The 17,586-nt window shown below is 39.9% G+C and overlaps 1 protein-coding gene across 1 annotated transcript in view; it reads right to left on the minus strand.

Moving 5' to 3' along the window:
- Nucleotides 1-8,765: 8,765 nt before the first annotated feature.
- Nucleotides 8,766-17,586, minus strand: part of LOC126198736 (calcium/calmodulin-dependent protein kinase type IV-like) — a 610,244-nt gene continuing 601,423 nt past the window's right edge. The window contains exon 10 of the mRNA XM_049935272.1: nucleotides 8,766-8,915. Within this exon, the coding sequence (XP_049791229.1) occupies nucleotides 8,817-8,915 (99 nt within the window). The 3' untranslated portion in view covers nucleotides 8,766-8,816. The remainder of the gene's footprint in view (nucleotides 8,916-17,586) is intronic.

Consider the following 17,586-nt stretch of genomic DNA (forward strand, 5'->3'; position numbering starts at 1 on the left):
CCCACGGCACTGCGTAGGATCCTACGGTCTTGGCGTGCATCCGTGCGTCGCTGCGGTCCGGTCCCAGGTTGATGGGCACGTGCACCTTCCGCCGACCACTGGCGACAACATCTATGTACTGTGGAGACCTCACGCCCCATGTGTTGAGCAATTCGGCGGTACATCCACCCGGCCTCCTGCATGCCCACTATACGCCCTCGCTCAAAGTCCGTCAACTGCACATACGGTTCACGTCCACGCTGTCGCGGCATGCTACCAGTGTTAAAGACTGCGATGGAGCTCCGTATGCCACGGCAAACTGGCTGACACTGACGGCGGCGGTGCACAAATGCTGCGCAGCTAGCGCCATTCGACGGCCAACACCGCGGTTCCTGGTGTGTCCGCTGTGCCGTGCGTGTGATCATTGCTTGTACAGCCCTCTCGCAGTGTCCAGAGCAAGTATGGTGGGTCTGACACACCGGTGTCAATGTGTTCTTTTTTCCATTTCCAGGAGTGTAGTTCCACAACTGTTCTGTTAGTGTGCTCAGCACATCCATTCTGCTCTGGAGTATAAGGATTTGTGATGACGAGGTGTATGCCATTTAATTTCATCAAATCTTTAACTTCAGTATTATCGAATTCTAGTCCACCATAACATTGAAATGCTTTTGGTAGTTGACCACAAAAATTCTTCACAATGCTCACCATTCCTGCAATCTTCTCTGCAGCCTCAGACTTTTGCTTGAGAAAATGTATCATGTGTAATCTTGAAAAGTCGCAAGTGAAGAATAGAAAATATTCTGCTCCTCCCAGCAATTTACACTTCATAGGTCCACATAGATCAGCACGAATCACTTCTCCAGGTTGTGTGGCACGCTACTGTCATAACTGAAAACTGATGCAATGCTGCTTCCCGTAACACATGCCTCAAAAAATTCTTTGCCAAAGTCTTTAACTTCAGCACCACGCTGATTCAAGAATTGTTGGACATGATGTTTGTTTTGATGACCCAAGCATTCATGCCAAATTTTCAGGGAGTCCTTTGATGCAAGATTTATCTCAGGATCACAAGGCTCAATTTGTGCTGTCACTTGAATCAACACCTTCAATAAGTTTGCTACTACATATGTCACATGCTTTTACAATGCCATTGTTTTGGAACTCACACTTGTCTTTCAATGAATAAAAGTCTAATCCCTTGTCTGTAGCAGACGATACAGAAAAGAGATTTCTTTGCCCTTCTGGAGTATACAAAACATTATCCATATGGCATAACTTCCATTTTCCATTGATGAAAGCTTCCAAATAAATAGTCCGTTTTTCTAGTGCATTCGTAGTCGAATCATTGCCCATGCATATCTGCAGTGGCATTGCAAACTTAGTAATGATGTATACCACTCAGTTTTCTTAGCCATGTCATTTGTCACTCCACGATTAGCAATCCATGAGTCCTCATCCAACTCTGCACTTATTACTTCACCAATGAAAGCCTGGTCAGGCAAATCACTTTTATTTGGGTTGTGGATGGTATTTTGTTTGTGTTTCACATTTGGACATATGTTTTTAATATGGCCAAATCCACCACAACCGAAACATTTGAGCTTCTTTTTGTTTGTAGACTTTTTGTATTTGTTTGACGAAGTAACGTTCCTCACAGTGGTGCTGTCTGCATTTTTAATGTTTGCTTTCGTAGCGAAAAGTGCAACTACCTCATCTAGTTTCTCCCTTCGACAAGCACAACGACTGTCATCAGAAGTTAACACATCCATTAAATGTTTTAGCATTTGTTGATCTTCAGATCTTGCCCACCATGACTGTTGCCGACTTTCATAACTGTCAGGAAGTGTGTTAAGCAGTCGCACCATTGATGATGGTTCATCAGGTTTCACATTCAAAGAATCAAGTTTTCAAAGCGAGATGGGTCACCATGTCATCACCTGAACTCATGTAAAACTTGTAGAATTCTGACTGAACAAATTGTGCAGCTTGCTTTGTTTTCTGTTCAAACACAGCATGTAGCTTGTCCCACATATCTCATGCACTCTCACATGCAATCAACAATGCCATGACTTTTGCTTCTACAATTCTAACAATAATCTGACTTGCTGCATGATCAGCTTTGTTCCATCTTTTCAGCAAAGCATTAAACACATCTATTTGTGCTCATGTTGCATCCACTGGCAACGCTGCCAGTTTTTCTATCTCGCCAATACACTGTCTAATGCACATAATAAATTTCATACTGCGAACTTCTAAATAGTCCAATTTTCAGTCTCACACAGCTTTTCTATACCACGAAAATCCATTGTCGTCCTGTAAAACAGTTCAGATTTACAACTGCAAAAATTCTACAAGAGAAATGTGCAGCAGTTATTCACGTATATACAATTCGACCTGCGCATATAACACAAAACACGTTAACGCATTTCTGGTGCCACGAAATGTAAAATTGCAATACCCAATTCCTTTGTTGAATCACGTACTGGGCCTATAACCTATTGCAGAAACTTCAAGAAAGAGCACAACATAAAGCATATACACGACATAGTTGCTATAACAAGGCACACGTATTTTATTTTATGACACCAACCAAAGACATAGATATAGTACATAGCAGAGAGATTAATATAAACATTTAACTTCAACAGGCAGGATTCACCTCCTGTTTTTCAGCAGATGGTACACTCACAGTCACTGCCCCAGCTTACAGCACCACAGGCCCCACAACGTCTCCTGTGGACGCAAGAATGCATAACAATGCTGCCAAATTGTTTCCCTTTTCAAATACCACTGCTGAGCCAACAACAATTAAAGATACTGGAAAAACTATGTCCTTATCTGTTGCCTCTACCAGCATCAATCCATTAGTTGCACTGCTGACATCATGCTTTGGGCATGCCCTGTGCCCTCCGGTGCACCTTGCTGACTATGATATGTCTTCTTCCATCATATCCACTGCCACACAGCCACCCATGTCACTTCGGACAGATGGTGCCTACCACAGCCTCTCCTCACATGCTCTGCACTAGGGGAGGGGGGAGGGGCTCTCTGTAGCAATGTAACATTTCTGACTTGAAAAAAGGAGGATCACTGCCCTGTAGGCAGTGGGAGTTAGTATGCACTGTATGCTTGTAATGATTTTGTCACGTACGAATATTGTGCTTATCAATAAATATATGAAAATTATATCTCAGTGCTTTGTCACTATTGTGCTGTCACACTACTGGTACCCCATTTCCCAAATACTGTTCAAAATATATATTGCTCTGTCCATCTGAACATCAATAGTATAGATGAAAAAAGGAAGTCACTGGACATTGTAAGAGCTGAATGGAAATTGTGATGGAGTTAAATGTGTTTCTTTTCAAGCTATTCACCAAAGCCAGACAAAAGTCATTTAGTGTCCGTGATAGAACTTTACATGATTGGGCAATGCAATAGGCACTAAAGAATTGACATCTTCTCAAAGTTTGATTAGTCACTTCAAAATATCATATAAAATATTGGCAAGAAAAAGAATGAAATTTGTATTGAGAAACAGGTCAGAAAATAAAGTGATTCAAACTGAAATGATGTTGTTGTTGTGGTCTTCAGTCCTGAAACTGGTTTGATGCAGCTCTCCATGCTACTCTATCCTGTGAAAGCTTCTTCATCTCCCAGTACCTACTGCAGCCTACATCCTTCTGAATCTGCTTAGTGTATTCATCTCTTGGTCTCCCTCTACGATTTTTACCCTCCACACTGCCCTCCAATACTAAATTGGTGATCCCTGATGTCTCAGAACATGTCCTACCAACCGATCCCTTCTCCTAGTCAAGTTGTGCCACAAGCTCCTCTTCTCCCCAGTTCTATTCAGTACCTCCTCATTAGTTATATGATCCACCCATCTAATATTCAGCATTCTTCTGTAGCTTCTATTCTCTTCTTGTCTAAACTGTTTATCGCCCACATTTCACTTCCATACATGGCTACACTCCATACAAATACTTTCAGAAACGACTTCCTGACATTTAAATCTATACTCGATGTTAACAAATTTTTCTTCTTCAGAAACGCTTTCCTTGCCATTGCCAGTCTACGTTTTATATCCTCTCTACTTCGACCATCATCAGTTATTTTGCTCCTCAAATAGCAAAACTCCTTTACTACTTTAAGTGTCTCATTTCCTAATCTAATTCCCTCAGCATCACCCGACTTAATTCGACTACATTCCATTATCCTCACTTTGCTTTTGTTGATGTTCATCTTATACCCTCCTTTCAAGACACTGTCCATCCCGTTCAACTGCTCTTCCAAGTCCTTTGCTGTCTCTGACAGAATTACAATGTCATCGGTGAACCACAAAGTTTTTATTTCTTCTCCATGGATTTTAATACCTACTCTGAAATTTCTTTTGTTTCCTTTATTGCTTGCTCAATATACAGATTGAATAACATCGGGGATAGGCTACAACCCTGTCTTACTCCCTTCTCAACCGCTGCTTCCCTTTCATACCCCTCAACTCTTATAACTGCCATCTGGTTTCTGTACAAATTGTAAATAGCCTTTTGCTCCCTGTATTTTACCCCTGCCACCTTCAGAATTTGAAAGAGAGTATTCCAATTAACATTGTCAAAAGCTTTCTCTAAGTCTACAAATGCTAGAAACGTAGGTTTGCCTTTCCTTAATCTTTCTTCTAAGATAAGTCGTAGGGTCAGTGTTGCCTCATGTGTTGCAACATTTCTACAGAATCCAAACTGATCTTCCCCGAGGTTGTCTTCTATCAGTTTTTCCATTCGTCTGTAAAGAATTCGCATTAGTATTTTGTAGCTGTGACTTACTAAACTGATAGTTCGGTAATTTTCACATCTGTCAACGCCTGCTTTCTTTGGGATTGGAATTATTATATTCTTCTTGAAGTCTGGGGGTATTTCGCCTGTCTCATACATGTTGCTCACCAGATGGTAGAGTTTTGTCAGGACTGGCTCTCCCAAGGCTGTCAGTAGTTCTAATGGAATGTTGTCTACTCCGGGGGCCTTGTTTTGATTCAGGTCTTTCAGTGCTCTGTCAAACTCTTCATGCTGTATCATATCTCCCATTTCATCTTCATCTACATCCTCTTCCATTTGCATAATATTGTCCTCAAGTACTTTGCCCTTGTATAGACCCTCTATATACTCGTTCCACCTTTCTGCTTTCCCTTCTTTGCTTAGAACTGGATTTCCATCAAAGCTCTTGATATTCATGCAAGTGGTTCTCCTTCCTCCAAAGGTCTCTTTAATTTTCCTGTAGGCAATATCTATCTTACCCCTAGTGAGATAAGCCTCTACATCCTTACATTTGTCCTCTAGCCATCCCTGCTTAGCCATTTTGCACTTCCTGTCGATCTCATTTTTGAGACGTTTGTATTCCTTTTTGCCTACTTCATTTACTGCATTTTTATATTTTCTCCTTTCATCAGTTAAATTCAATATTTCTTCTGTTACCCAAGGGTTTCTACTATCCCTCGTCTTTTTACCTATTTTATCCTCTGCTGCCTTTACTATTTCATCTCTCAGTGCTACCCATTCTTCTTCTACTGTATTTCTTTCCTCCATTCCTGTCAATTGTTCCCTTATGCTCTCCCTGAAACTCTCTACAACCTCTGGTTCTTTGAGTTTATCCAGGTCCCATCTCCTTAAGTTCCCACCTTTTTGCAGTTTCTTCAGTTTTAATCTACAGTTCAGTTCGTAGATTGTGGTCATAGTCCACATCTGCCCCTAGAAATGTCTTACAATTTAAAACCTGGTTCCTAAATCTCTGTCTTACCATTATATAATCTATCTGATACCTTTTAGTATCTCCAGGGTTGTTCCGTGTATACAATCTTCTTTCATGATTCTTGAACCAAGTGTTAGCTATGATTAAGTTATGCACTGTGCAAAATCCTACCAGGCGGCTTCCTCTTTCATTTCTTAGCCCCAATCCATATTCACCTACTACATTTCCTTCTCTCCCTTTTCCTACTGCCGAATTCCAGTCACCCATGACTATTAAATTTTCGTCTCCCTTCACTACCTTTCTTTTATCGCATCATACTTTTCATCAATTTCTTCATCATCTGCAGAGCTAGTTGGCATATAAACTTGTACTACTGTAGTAGGCGTGGGCTTCGTGTCTATCTTGGCCACAATAATGTGTTCACCATGCTGTTTGTAGTAGCTTACCCGTACTCCTATTTTTTTATTCATTATTAAACCTACTCCTGCATTACCCCTATTTGATTTTGTATTTATAATCCTGTATTCACCTGACAGAAAGTCTTGTTCCTCCTGCCACCAAACTTCACTAATTCCCACTATATCTAACTTTAACCTAACCATTTCCCTTTTTAAATTTTCTAACCTACCTGCCCGATTAAGGGATCTGACATTCCATGCTCCGATCCGTGGAACACCAGTTTTCTTTCTCCTGATAATGATGTCCTCTTGAGTAGTCCCCGCCCGGAGATCTGAATGTGGGACTATTTTACCTCCGGAATATTTTACCCAAGAGGACGCCATCATCATTTAATCATACAGCAAAGCTGTATGCCCTCAGGAAAAATTACGGCTGTAGTTTCCCCTTGCTTTCAGCCATTCGCAGTACCAGAACATCAAGGCCATTTTGGTTAGTGTTACAAGGCCAGATCAGTTAATCATCCAGACTGTTGCCCCTGCAACTACTGAAAAGGCTGCTGCCCCTCTTCAGGAACCACACATTTGTCTGGCCTCTCAACAGATACCCCTCCGTTGTGGTTGCACCTATTGTACGGCTATCTGTATCGCTGAGGCACGCAAGCTTCGCCACCAACGGCAAGGTCTATGGTTCATGGGGGGAGGACTGAAGTGATAGAAGTTTTTATTATGATTGCAAATCATAAGGTCACTAGTTTTAGTGACTCTTATATTCACAATGCAGATCAGTCTGGTTTCCCAAAAGAAAAGTTTGTTAAAGGAACACTGTCATTCAAAGGGGAAAACCATACAGAGGCAACTGTGCAGTCCATTACTGCAATCACACACTCATACACTAAAATTCCCATAATTAGTCTGGATGGTTCCTTGCTGCCTAAACTAAGTGCATGTCTTCAAGAATCAACCACATGCTTTGGACTTGCATGTCAAAAGAACAATGTTCTTAGCAGACAATCTTACGGTAGACACACCAAAATCGGGGAAAATTGGGAAATGAAAATGTTACTATTATACAGGAACAAATCTCTTTTCCTTCTAGATGCATGACCAGGTCATAAAAGTTCTGATTCATTAAAAGCTGTATTTTGTGCTCAGTATGACAAAGAAGTAGAGATACCAGATTCCAACCGGCATGACGAACGTAATTCAACAATTAGACACAGAATCTTTTTGGTAGTGGAAAACATTTTACAGAAAACTAACAGAGAAAATAACTGTGTGCAGATCACTGCAGTTTCAAGTCTACCACTGTGACAATATTCCCAAGTTGCAATCGGTAATATTGTCACTTTTCCTCTTCATGGTTTCAAAACTTGATTAACTCTGTATGGCACTTTTCAAAATCTATTGATATTAGACCTCATTCATTTCCTACACTGGCCCAGTTTCATCTAAGGACATCTAATAATGTCAGAGACTAGCAATACTGTCATATTTTGTCTTTACTTGTATTTTCTTGGTGTACAAAAAATGTTTGTTTGGAACATTGCATCAATATTTTGCATTTTTGTGGCAGTAAGAAGAATCAGAATTAATTTTTATGTATTCCAAACCATGATATTTATTTGAATCTATTCCATGGCGCTTGGAAGGAATGCTGTAGATAACATATCAGTTGTACTTGTCAATGAATGTTTAATTATCTTACGATCACTTTCACATGGTGAATCTGCTCTCTCACTGCTGTGGCAAGAGAGTGACATATAGGTAACACCACCATGTCTCTACATGGCATTGGCATAACATAGCGAGAGACGTCATGGCTGTACTACTCAGTTATGAGTGTGGAAAACATGTAACAAATTTCTTAATTCGTAAAATTTTTTACAGCCTTCCAGGTCATGTCAGCAGATAAAATACTGCATATGAACGTTTTTCAACATTAGCTTGCAATGGTAAAAAAATCAACACAGGTTTTGACATGACAACTCCGGCCATCCCCTTGTAATTTATACAGACCACTATGAGTGTGTCACAAGCTATAGGTTGCTTAATGCTGTGTTGACAGTGTTATATTTAATAAATGATGTCCACACCTCTAACTGTGAGCACCCGCTGTGTGTCACCCACTGCAACTTATTTGCAGTTTGGTAGCTGCCCTCCCTAAGCATACAAACAGTCTCTCCTATAATGATGCATATGCTGAAGGGTGTTATGTTAAATGAAGTGAACATCTTCAAGTTAGTATTTAGCTTCTCTTTGGTACGCTCACCAGATCCAGGTGCATGTGAATAGCAGTGTTCATGAGGAGAGAAGTAATAGTTTCCTTTTTTTTTTTTTTTGACAGCTGAAGGGAATACATTGTCCTATGTAATACTACTACAATATAGTTGTGTCAGTTCCAATAAACAGGCTGTGAGAACATTTCTGTGTCCTGTTGTTTCATTCTGCAGACCCAATCCCACCTGGGCCACTGCATGGCACAAATTGAGCTCAAATATTACAAGATAGGAGGAATGTATTTCCCACAGTAAAAATTGTCACCTGTTTTTCAGTAGATTTATTAGATCCATTTACAGAATATTTTTCAAAGAATAAACTTTAATTTTTGTACAAAATTTACAGTAAACACCAAAATATTATTTCAGTAGAAATTCGAATACTTAACTTTTGAAAAAGTAAGATGTGTATTTACATTGATACTTAAAATGTATTTTTAGTTTGTATTTTGTTCTTCTGTTTTCTTTCAGGAGAAATAAGATGCAATGCTCGTTGTGTAGCAAGCACGGCACATGTTGCCACCTGGAATAATAATGAAATAAACATTTTTTCATGTACCATATAACTTAAGTAACTTTACATTAAGGAATGAAAGCCCGGAAAATTATTGATGTTTTTTCACTCATGAAGATGAATAATAGTGTAATGTAATTGGTAATGAGAAATCACTACAGACAGTAAATATGAAGACTTAAAGTTCAGAAAGTATTTAGCTGTTATAAAGCCCTCTTCTACTGTATCCTGTTGACATGATATGTAACTACCACATCAGTATTCTCAAGATGCTTGCTGAAATAACATTTTCCTCAATCCTAATGGTGATTCAAATATTAGAGTGCTTTGCTAGTCATATTCTTGCTAGAGATGATACACCCTTGGCTTTCTGCAACGTGTGAGCTGATATATCTAGACAGTTTCATAGTAACACACATTTAAATTTGGAATCCGACCACTCTGCAGTGTGGAATTTTCCATGTACGAAAAGCATTGTTAATAGAGGAAAAGAAAAATTAATGAGAAAAATAAGTTCTGGTTGGCACCACTTGGAGCTCTGGATCTTTGCTCTGATACCTGCCCCTCCCCTTCCCCTCCCCCCACCCCACCCCCCCCCCCCCCACCCCACCCAACCCAACCCCCATCACCAAGGGACAGTTTACATCTATTCTCAGATTCACAATATAATAATAAACGAAACCATTTACTGAAGAACAGAATATCTTCACTCATGATTCAGCACACAAAAAAGAATGAAAACAAATCTGTGACCAATCATGCTGCCCAGCTTTCTATACATTCAATATCCTCTGTTATTCCTATCTGGTACAGGTACCACACATTTGATCAGTATTCTAGAATGGGTAGCACAAGAGTCTAGTAAATAATGTCCTTTGTAGATTGACTGCATTTCCCTAGTATTGTACAATGAACTGATGGCTGTCACCTGCTTTATGTTAAACTGAGTCTATGTGATTTTTCCATTTCATATCCCAACAAATTGTTACACCCAAGTATTTGTATGGTTTCACTGGCTAATTTCGACTCATTGATACTGCAGCCTTAAAATGCTACTTTTTTTTCATTTTGTGAAGAGCTCAATTTTACATTTCTAAACAGTTAAAGCAGGTAACCAATCTCTGCACTACTTTGAAATATTATAAAGATCTAATTGAATGTTTCTGCAGTGTTTTCAGACATTACTTCACTATAGATAACCTCATCATCTGTGAAGAGTCTAATGTTGCTATTAATATGACCTGGAGGCACACTTTAACTACTTCTACATCTGCTGACGACTTTCCACCCAAGATAAGATAGTGCATCCCCCCTACCAAGAAATCCTCAATCCTATCACAAACTTCACTTTATCCATTATCAATGTAAGTGTGGAACTGTGCCCAATGCTCTTTGGGAATCATGAAATACAGCATCTGTCTGACTGCTGTGATCCATGGGTTTCAGGATGTCATGTGAGAATAGCACAAGTGCTGTTTCACATGATCAGTGCTTCAGAATACATGCTGATTGGCAAGGAGAAGGTCATTCTTTTTGAGGTATCGCATATTTTTTAAATTCAGAATATGTTCCAAGATTCCACAACAGATGGATATCAAGGATATTGGATGGTAGTTTTGTGGATCACATGTGCTACCCTTTGTATTTTGATGAAGAAACCTCTAGATAAATCCACATATGGTGCAAAATCAGGTAGTCTTAATGCCAACATCATCTGACAATAGTGCATGTGTAAGTTGTGCTACCACTATACAAATCAATACAAGGTGCAAAATCAGGTGATTTCAATGCCAACATCTTCTGACAGTGGTACTTGTGTAAGTTCTGCTACAGCTACATCCTCCAACTGGTTACATGATCTGTGCCCATAGGTTGGGTAGTAATGGTACAGCAAGTGAACTGGTTGAAGGTGCATTACTTAATAAACCTATCTGTTGTAATTTCCTTAACATCTGCTGTTCTTACATCATACCTTCCTCAACCAACACTTTCAGGATAAAAACTAGATCTGAAGTGTCAATGAAGTGCAGCAGAGGTGCTATTATGCTCTTGGTAAATTGATACTCACAGGTATGACATGTCCCTCTTCCACTGACCATGACTACACCATAAAACATAAGCGTGTTGGTGAGCTAAAATAATTTGTTATGTGTGCAAGATCCAGAATTTCACTGGCAGAGATGGCCCTAACCTATGCATTTCTGGGGTGCAACAATAGATTGGCCACACTTCAAGAACATTTGAAGGCACTGTTGCTGTGGTCAGCCATCTGCAGGCTGCTGCCTTGGGGTATAGCATTGGAGGAGAAACTGGCATATTAATGGGACATGTCAGATGTCATTTGTTTCACCCACAGGTTTTTTTGCCAAAGCACTTCCAGTGTACCTGGTATAAGGGAACTGTGCTCATCACAGAGTGAGTGGCAGGTTGTAACATGTTTGCATGACTCAAAATATGGGCACTGTCTGTCTGGCCATGTCCATTCTCTCTGTGAGTGGACAAGTGGCTGCTCCTTCATAAGGGTAGCAGGAACACAGGGGAAGGGATTTGCTAGTTATTGGCAGCTCCAGTGATGGATGCATTATGGGATACCTCTGGGAAATATCATATAGGGCTGGCAAAAAGTTCAGTGGGCACGCAGTATGTCTTCTGTGAAACCTCATCTGAGATGTGGAGAAAGCCCTGCCTGCAACTACAGCGAGTGCAGGGTGAAGTTGTCTTCTAGTTGTGGCTCATGTTGGCCCCAATGACACTTCTTGCTTGGGTTCTGAGGCCATCATCATTTTGTACATAAGACTGGTGGACATAGTGAAGAATGTTGACCCTGCTTTGGCATGCAAGCAGAGTTCACAGTTTGCAGTATTATACGAGGGTCACTTCAAAAGAAATGCACACAATTTTTTTTAAAATCCATCTTTTATTCTACATGTTTGAAAGTTTTACAGTGGGTAGATACATCCTTTAGGAACAATATTTTCATTTCTCCACGTAATTTCCATCCCTCTTAACTGCCGTATGCCATCTTGGAACTAGTGGCTGTATACCCGCACAGTAAAATTCTGGACCAACCTGTTGAAGCTACTGTTTGGCAGCGTGCACAAGGGAGTCATCACCTTCAAACCTTGTTCCATGAAGAGAATCTTTTGTAACATGTAAGCTTTCAGTTTCTCAAAGAGATGATACTCACATGGAGCCAGGTCAGGACTGTAAGGCGGGTGTTTCAGTGTTGTCCATCTGAGTTTTGTGATCGCTTCCATGGTTTTTTGACTGACATGTGGCCGTGCTTTGTTGTGCAACAACAAAACATCCTGCTTTTGCCAGTGTGGTTGAACATGACTCAGTCAAGCTTGAAGTTTCTTCAGTGTCATCACATAAGCATCAGAATTTATGATGGTTCCACTTGGCATGATGTCCACAAGCAAGAGTCCTTCGGAATCGAAAAACACCGTAGCCATAACTTTTCTGGCAGAAGGTGTGGTTTTGAATTTTTTTTTTCTTGGGTGAATTTGCATGATGCCACTCCATTGATTGCCTCTTTGTCTCTGGTGAAAAATGATGGAGCCATGTTTCATCGCCTGTGACAATTCTTCCAAGAAATTCATCTCCATCATTCTCGTACTGTTCGAAAAGTTTGCTGCATACCGTTTTTATTGTTTCTTTGTGAGACACTGTCAACATCCTGGGAACCCACCTGACACAAACCTTTTTTATTGCAAAGACTTTCAGTATTCTGCAAACACTTCCTTCCCCTATGCCAACGTAGCATGACAATTCATTCACTGTGATGCGTCTGTCAGCAGTCACCAATTCATTAACTCTCTGCACATTGTCTGGAGTGTTTGCAGTATGAGGCCTACTGCTGCGAGGACAATCCTCAATATTGTCGTGCCCTCTTTCATCACGTAACCTGCTTGCCCAGTGACTAACTGTACTGTGATTGACAGCAGCATCTCCATACACCTTTTTCAACCTCTTGTGAATGTTTCCTACTGTCTCGGTTTCACAGTACAGGAATTCTATGTCAGCACATTGCTTCTGACGAATGTCAAGTGTAGCAGCCATCTTGAAGACATACTGTGATAGCACCACTCACAGGAACAGGTTGAACTAAGTTTGAAAACAAGCGGGAAGGATGTATCTACACACTGTAAAACTTTCACACATGCAGAATGAAAATTGTATTTATAGAAAAATAGTGTGCATTTCTTTTCGAGTGACCCTCGTACTATAACTACCAGATGGAGCCAAGTGAAATCTCTCAATCAGAGGCTCTGAAGACTGTGTGAAGGTCTTGGCAGTGAATTTCTGCACCTGTGTTATAGAGCTGGGAATTGCAGGACTCTTCTTGATAGATTGGGGATGCACTACACAGAGGAAGCAACTACTCATGTGGCAGTGTATGTGTGGAGAACAATGGATTTTTTGGCTAGGCAAAATACTGAGGCCTGATGACTGCTCATCAGTCAATACCTGCCAGAGAGCGAAATCAGATTCTGTACAAGGTAAAGACACTTCAGATGTCAAAACTGTAACAGTAAATCACCAAAGCTTTCATAACAGATTTCCTGAATTTACCACACTCTAGGAACACTGTCACATGGAACCAAGAGCTGGAGAAAATCCAAAGTAGAAAGCTCTGAAATATTTAGTGATGTGGAACACATATTGTAAAGACATATTAGACATCACGGGAGGGTAGTGTTCATTGCAATGGACTAAAATATTGTGTTGGTTGAAACTGAGTCTGACTATGAAGTTATTTCACAACAAGTAACCAGTCTAAGTGAACTCAAAACCATCATCATATGTCCTTACCAGCCACCTCATTCTACTGTACCAGTTGTAGAATCATTCAGAGAAAATCTATGCTAAAAACGGAAGTACCCTGATCATAGATTACTGGTTGGAGGCAACTTTAACTTTCCGAGTATAGACTGGGATATGTGTAGGTCCATTAGAAGTTATAAGGCCAGACAGTCTTGTGAAGCAGTCCGGAAAATACTTTCCAGAAACTGTATTGAGCAGAAAGTTTGGCAACCAACATGCAATGGAAATATTTTAGATCATGTAGCTACCAATAGGTCTGACCATATTGACAGTGTCAATATAGAGACTAGGATTAGTAATAGTGATTTTGGAAAGAGCACATAATCAGTTGTTAGCATCCTACTAAGGCAATGACTGGAAATAATTCACTTACAATATGATAGTAATATACAAATTAAGGGCAAAGTTTAAACTGATTGCAAATCGCACTCTGAAGAAATATATGTCAGGTAAGTGGATTAAGAGTGGAAAAGTTTAGTTTGAAAACAAAATGCAGAAAATGCTGAGGCTGCAGAGATTGTTGTGCTCTCAGTTCAAAAAAGGATGCAGAAATGCCAATAGACAAAAGTTAGTAGAAATTAATTTGTCTATAAAAAGATTGATACATGCTTGTATGTTAGCAAAAGATCTTGCTGGCATGAAAAATTCTGGTCCTACATAAAATCACTAAACAATTCAGTGGCTTCTATTCAGTCACTCATTAGTCAGTCCTCTGTAGCAATATAAGGCATCAAAAAGAAAGATGAAATTCTAAATTATCTGTTTATAGACTCATGCAAGCAGAAGCATCATACAGACATACCATTGTTTGACTGTCACAGAAATTCCTGTATGGGTGATGTAGAAATAGGCATCTCTGGCATTCAGAAGAAACTGAAAGAGTTGAAAACAAATAACATGCCTGGTGTGTCTAGAATTCCAATTTGGTTTCGTGGATACTACTCTTCAGGAGTGCCCCCTTACCTAGTTTTCAATTATCATGAATCTCTGACCCAGCACAAAATCTCAAGCAACTGGAAAAATCACAGGTGACTCCTATAAATAAGAAGGATAAAAGAATGGACCCCCAAACTTACAGACCAATATCCTTAACATCAGTTTGCTGCAGACTACTTGAACATATCCGAAGTTTGAATATAATAAATTTGCTTGAGGCACAGTAGCTTCTGTCCAGCTACCCAGATTTAGAAACTATTGCTCATGCAAAAATCAGCTTCTCCTTTCCTCATTTGACATCATGTGAACCACAGATGAAGAGTAACATGCACATTCCATATTCCTAGATTTCCAAGTAGAATTTAACACAGTGCCCCACTGTCCAGACATGTGAGTGGCTCAAAGACCTCTTAAGGAGTACACCCAGAACATTGTCCTTGAAGGCGAGTCTTCATCAGAGCAAGGATATCACCAGTGGTGTCCCAGGGAATTGTGATAGAACTGCTCTTGTTCTTCATGTACATAAATGATCTGACAGATAGACTGAGCAGCAAGCTGCAACTGTTTGCTGCTGAAACTATAGTGTCAGGGGGAAGTGTTGTTATTGAATGACTGTAGGAGCATACAGAATGTCTTAGACAGAATTTAAATTTGGTGTGATGAATGGTAGCTTGCTCTAAATGTTGAAAAATATAAGTTAATGCTGATGAGTAGGGAAAACAGTCCAGCATCATGATTAAATTTCTAGGTGTGATTGTGCAAGGCAATAGGAGATGGGAAAAGCATGTATGATTGGTAGTAGGGAAGGTGAATGTTTGACTTTGGTTTATTGGTAGAAATTTAGAAAATTCTGGCTCACCTATAAGGCGGACTGTGTATAAAATACTGGTGCAACCCATTCTTGAGTCTTTGTGACATTGAACCAATTAAGAGGCATGCTGCCAGATATGTTACCATTAAGTTCAGTCAATACACAAGAATTACAGAAATGCTACTAACTCAAATGGGAATCCTCAGAAGGAAGACAACCTTTTCTTTGTGAAACACTGCTGCTAAAATTTAGAGAACCAACATTTGCAGCTGACTGCAGCAGAATGACTATGTTGCCAGAGTACATTATGTGTGAGTATGTGTGTGGAAGTTGCTGTAACCAGGTTATACACTTGTATTCTATATTACAGCAATGGAAAAATTTAAGAATTCCACAGAAAACTACTGTGTGTGAGTGTGTAAGGTGGAAAACTTATTTTCTTTCTGCATGTGGGCTTCCTTTATCAAATAATAGGGCTGGGTGAAATAGAATTGTATAAAAAGTACCAAGAACATTTTATTTTGACTCAGGATTATAGATGAATGCCATGTTAACCCTTGAGTAAGTCTACTTGCTTCAACTCTTTCCTCTCTCTTCTGCCACATATGGGAAACTATGAGTTAAACCAACCATTACCCACCCTTAAAGAGAAGTAGGATGCCCTTTAAAAGTTCTTTGCTAAACATAATTTCTTCAGGAATTGATGAGCCATAAATGAGAGGTGGAAGTGCAAATTACTTTTCCTTCTTTTATTACAGAGAGGTGACAAAAGTCATGGGATACCTCCTACTACTGTGATGAACCTCTTTTTGGCCAGAGTAGTGCAGCAACTTGACATGACATGAACTCAATAACTTGCGGAAATATTGAGCGAGGCTGCAAATATAAACATCCATAATTATGAAAGTGGTGCTGATGCATGATTTTATGCACTAAGTGACCTCTTGATTATGTCCGATGAATGTTTGATGGGATTCATGTTGGGCAATATAGGTAGACAAGTCATCTGCTTGAATTGTGAAGAATTTTCTTCAAAGTAATCATGAACAATTGTGGCCCGGTGACCTGGCACAGTGTCATCCATAAAAGTTGCATCACTGTTTGGGATATGAAGTCCATGAATGAATGCAAATGATCAATGATCAGTTGAGCTGGACCAGAGGACCCAGTCATTTCCTTGTACACACTGCACACACCATTATGAAGCCACCAACAGCTTGCACAGTGCCTTGTTGACAACTTGGGTCTATGGTTGTGTGGGGTCTGCACCACACTCAAATCCTACCTCCAGCTCTTACCAACTGAAATCAGGACTCATCTGACTATTCCACAGTTTTCCAGTCATTTAGGGCCCAACTGATACAGTAATGAACCCAGCAGAGGTGTTGCAGGTCATTTTGTTCTGTTAGCAAAAGACTCATATCAGTCACCTTCTGCCATAGTCCATCAACACCAAATTCCACAGCACTATCCTAATGGGTAGGTTCATCATATGTCCCATATTGATTTCTGTAGTTACTTCATGCAGTGTTGCTTGTCTGGTAACACTGATAACTTTACACTGTTCTTGGTCATTAAGTGAAGGCTGCCAGCCACTGCATTGTCCATGATAACTGTAATGCCTGAAATGTGGTATTCTCAGCACACTATTGATGTTATGCATCTTGGAAAATTGAATTATTTAATGATTTTGGGAATAGAATGCTCCATGCATCTAACTCCAACTATCATTCTGCATTCAAAGTCTGTTAATTTCTGTCGTGCAGTCATAATCGCATTTGAAACTTTTTCACATGAATCATCTGATCACAGTTGACAGCTCCACCAATGGACTGTCCTTTTATGCCTTGTGTGCATGGTACTATTGCCATCTGTGTATGCACATTTCACTATCCCATGACTTTTGTCACCTCAGTGTATATATTTATGAATGTTACTATTGCTATTTATTAAATGTTGACAAGACACTTTTTACGAGAGTAAATAAACAGTGAGGCTTAAAGAGCTGTTTACAAGAATTACTCGAGGAAACACCACATATTGTCCTTATTTCATGCTTCTGTGCAACAAAGACACTTTTCCTTCAGTGACAAATTACCACAGTAT

Source organism: Schistocerca nitens, chromosome 8 (genome assembly GCF_023898315.1).
Source record: "Schistocerca nitens isolate TAMUIC-IGC-003100 chromosome 8, iqSchNite1.1, whole genome shotgun sequence".
In the NCBI taxonomy this organism is placed as follows: Eukaryota; Metazoa; Arthropoda; class Insecta; order Orthoptera; family Acrididae; genus Schistocerca; species Schistocerca nitens.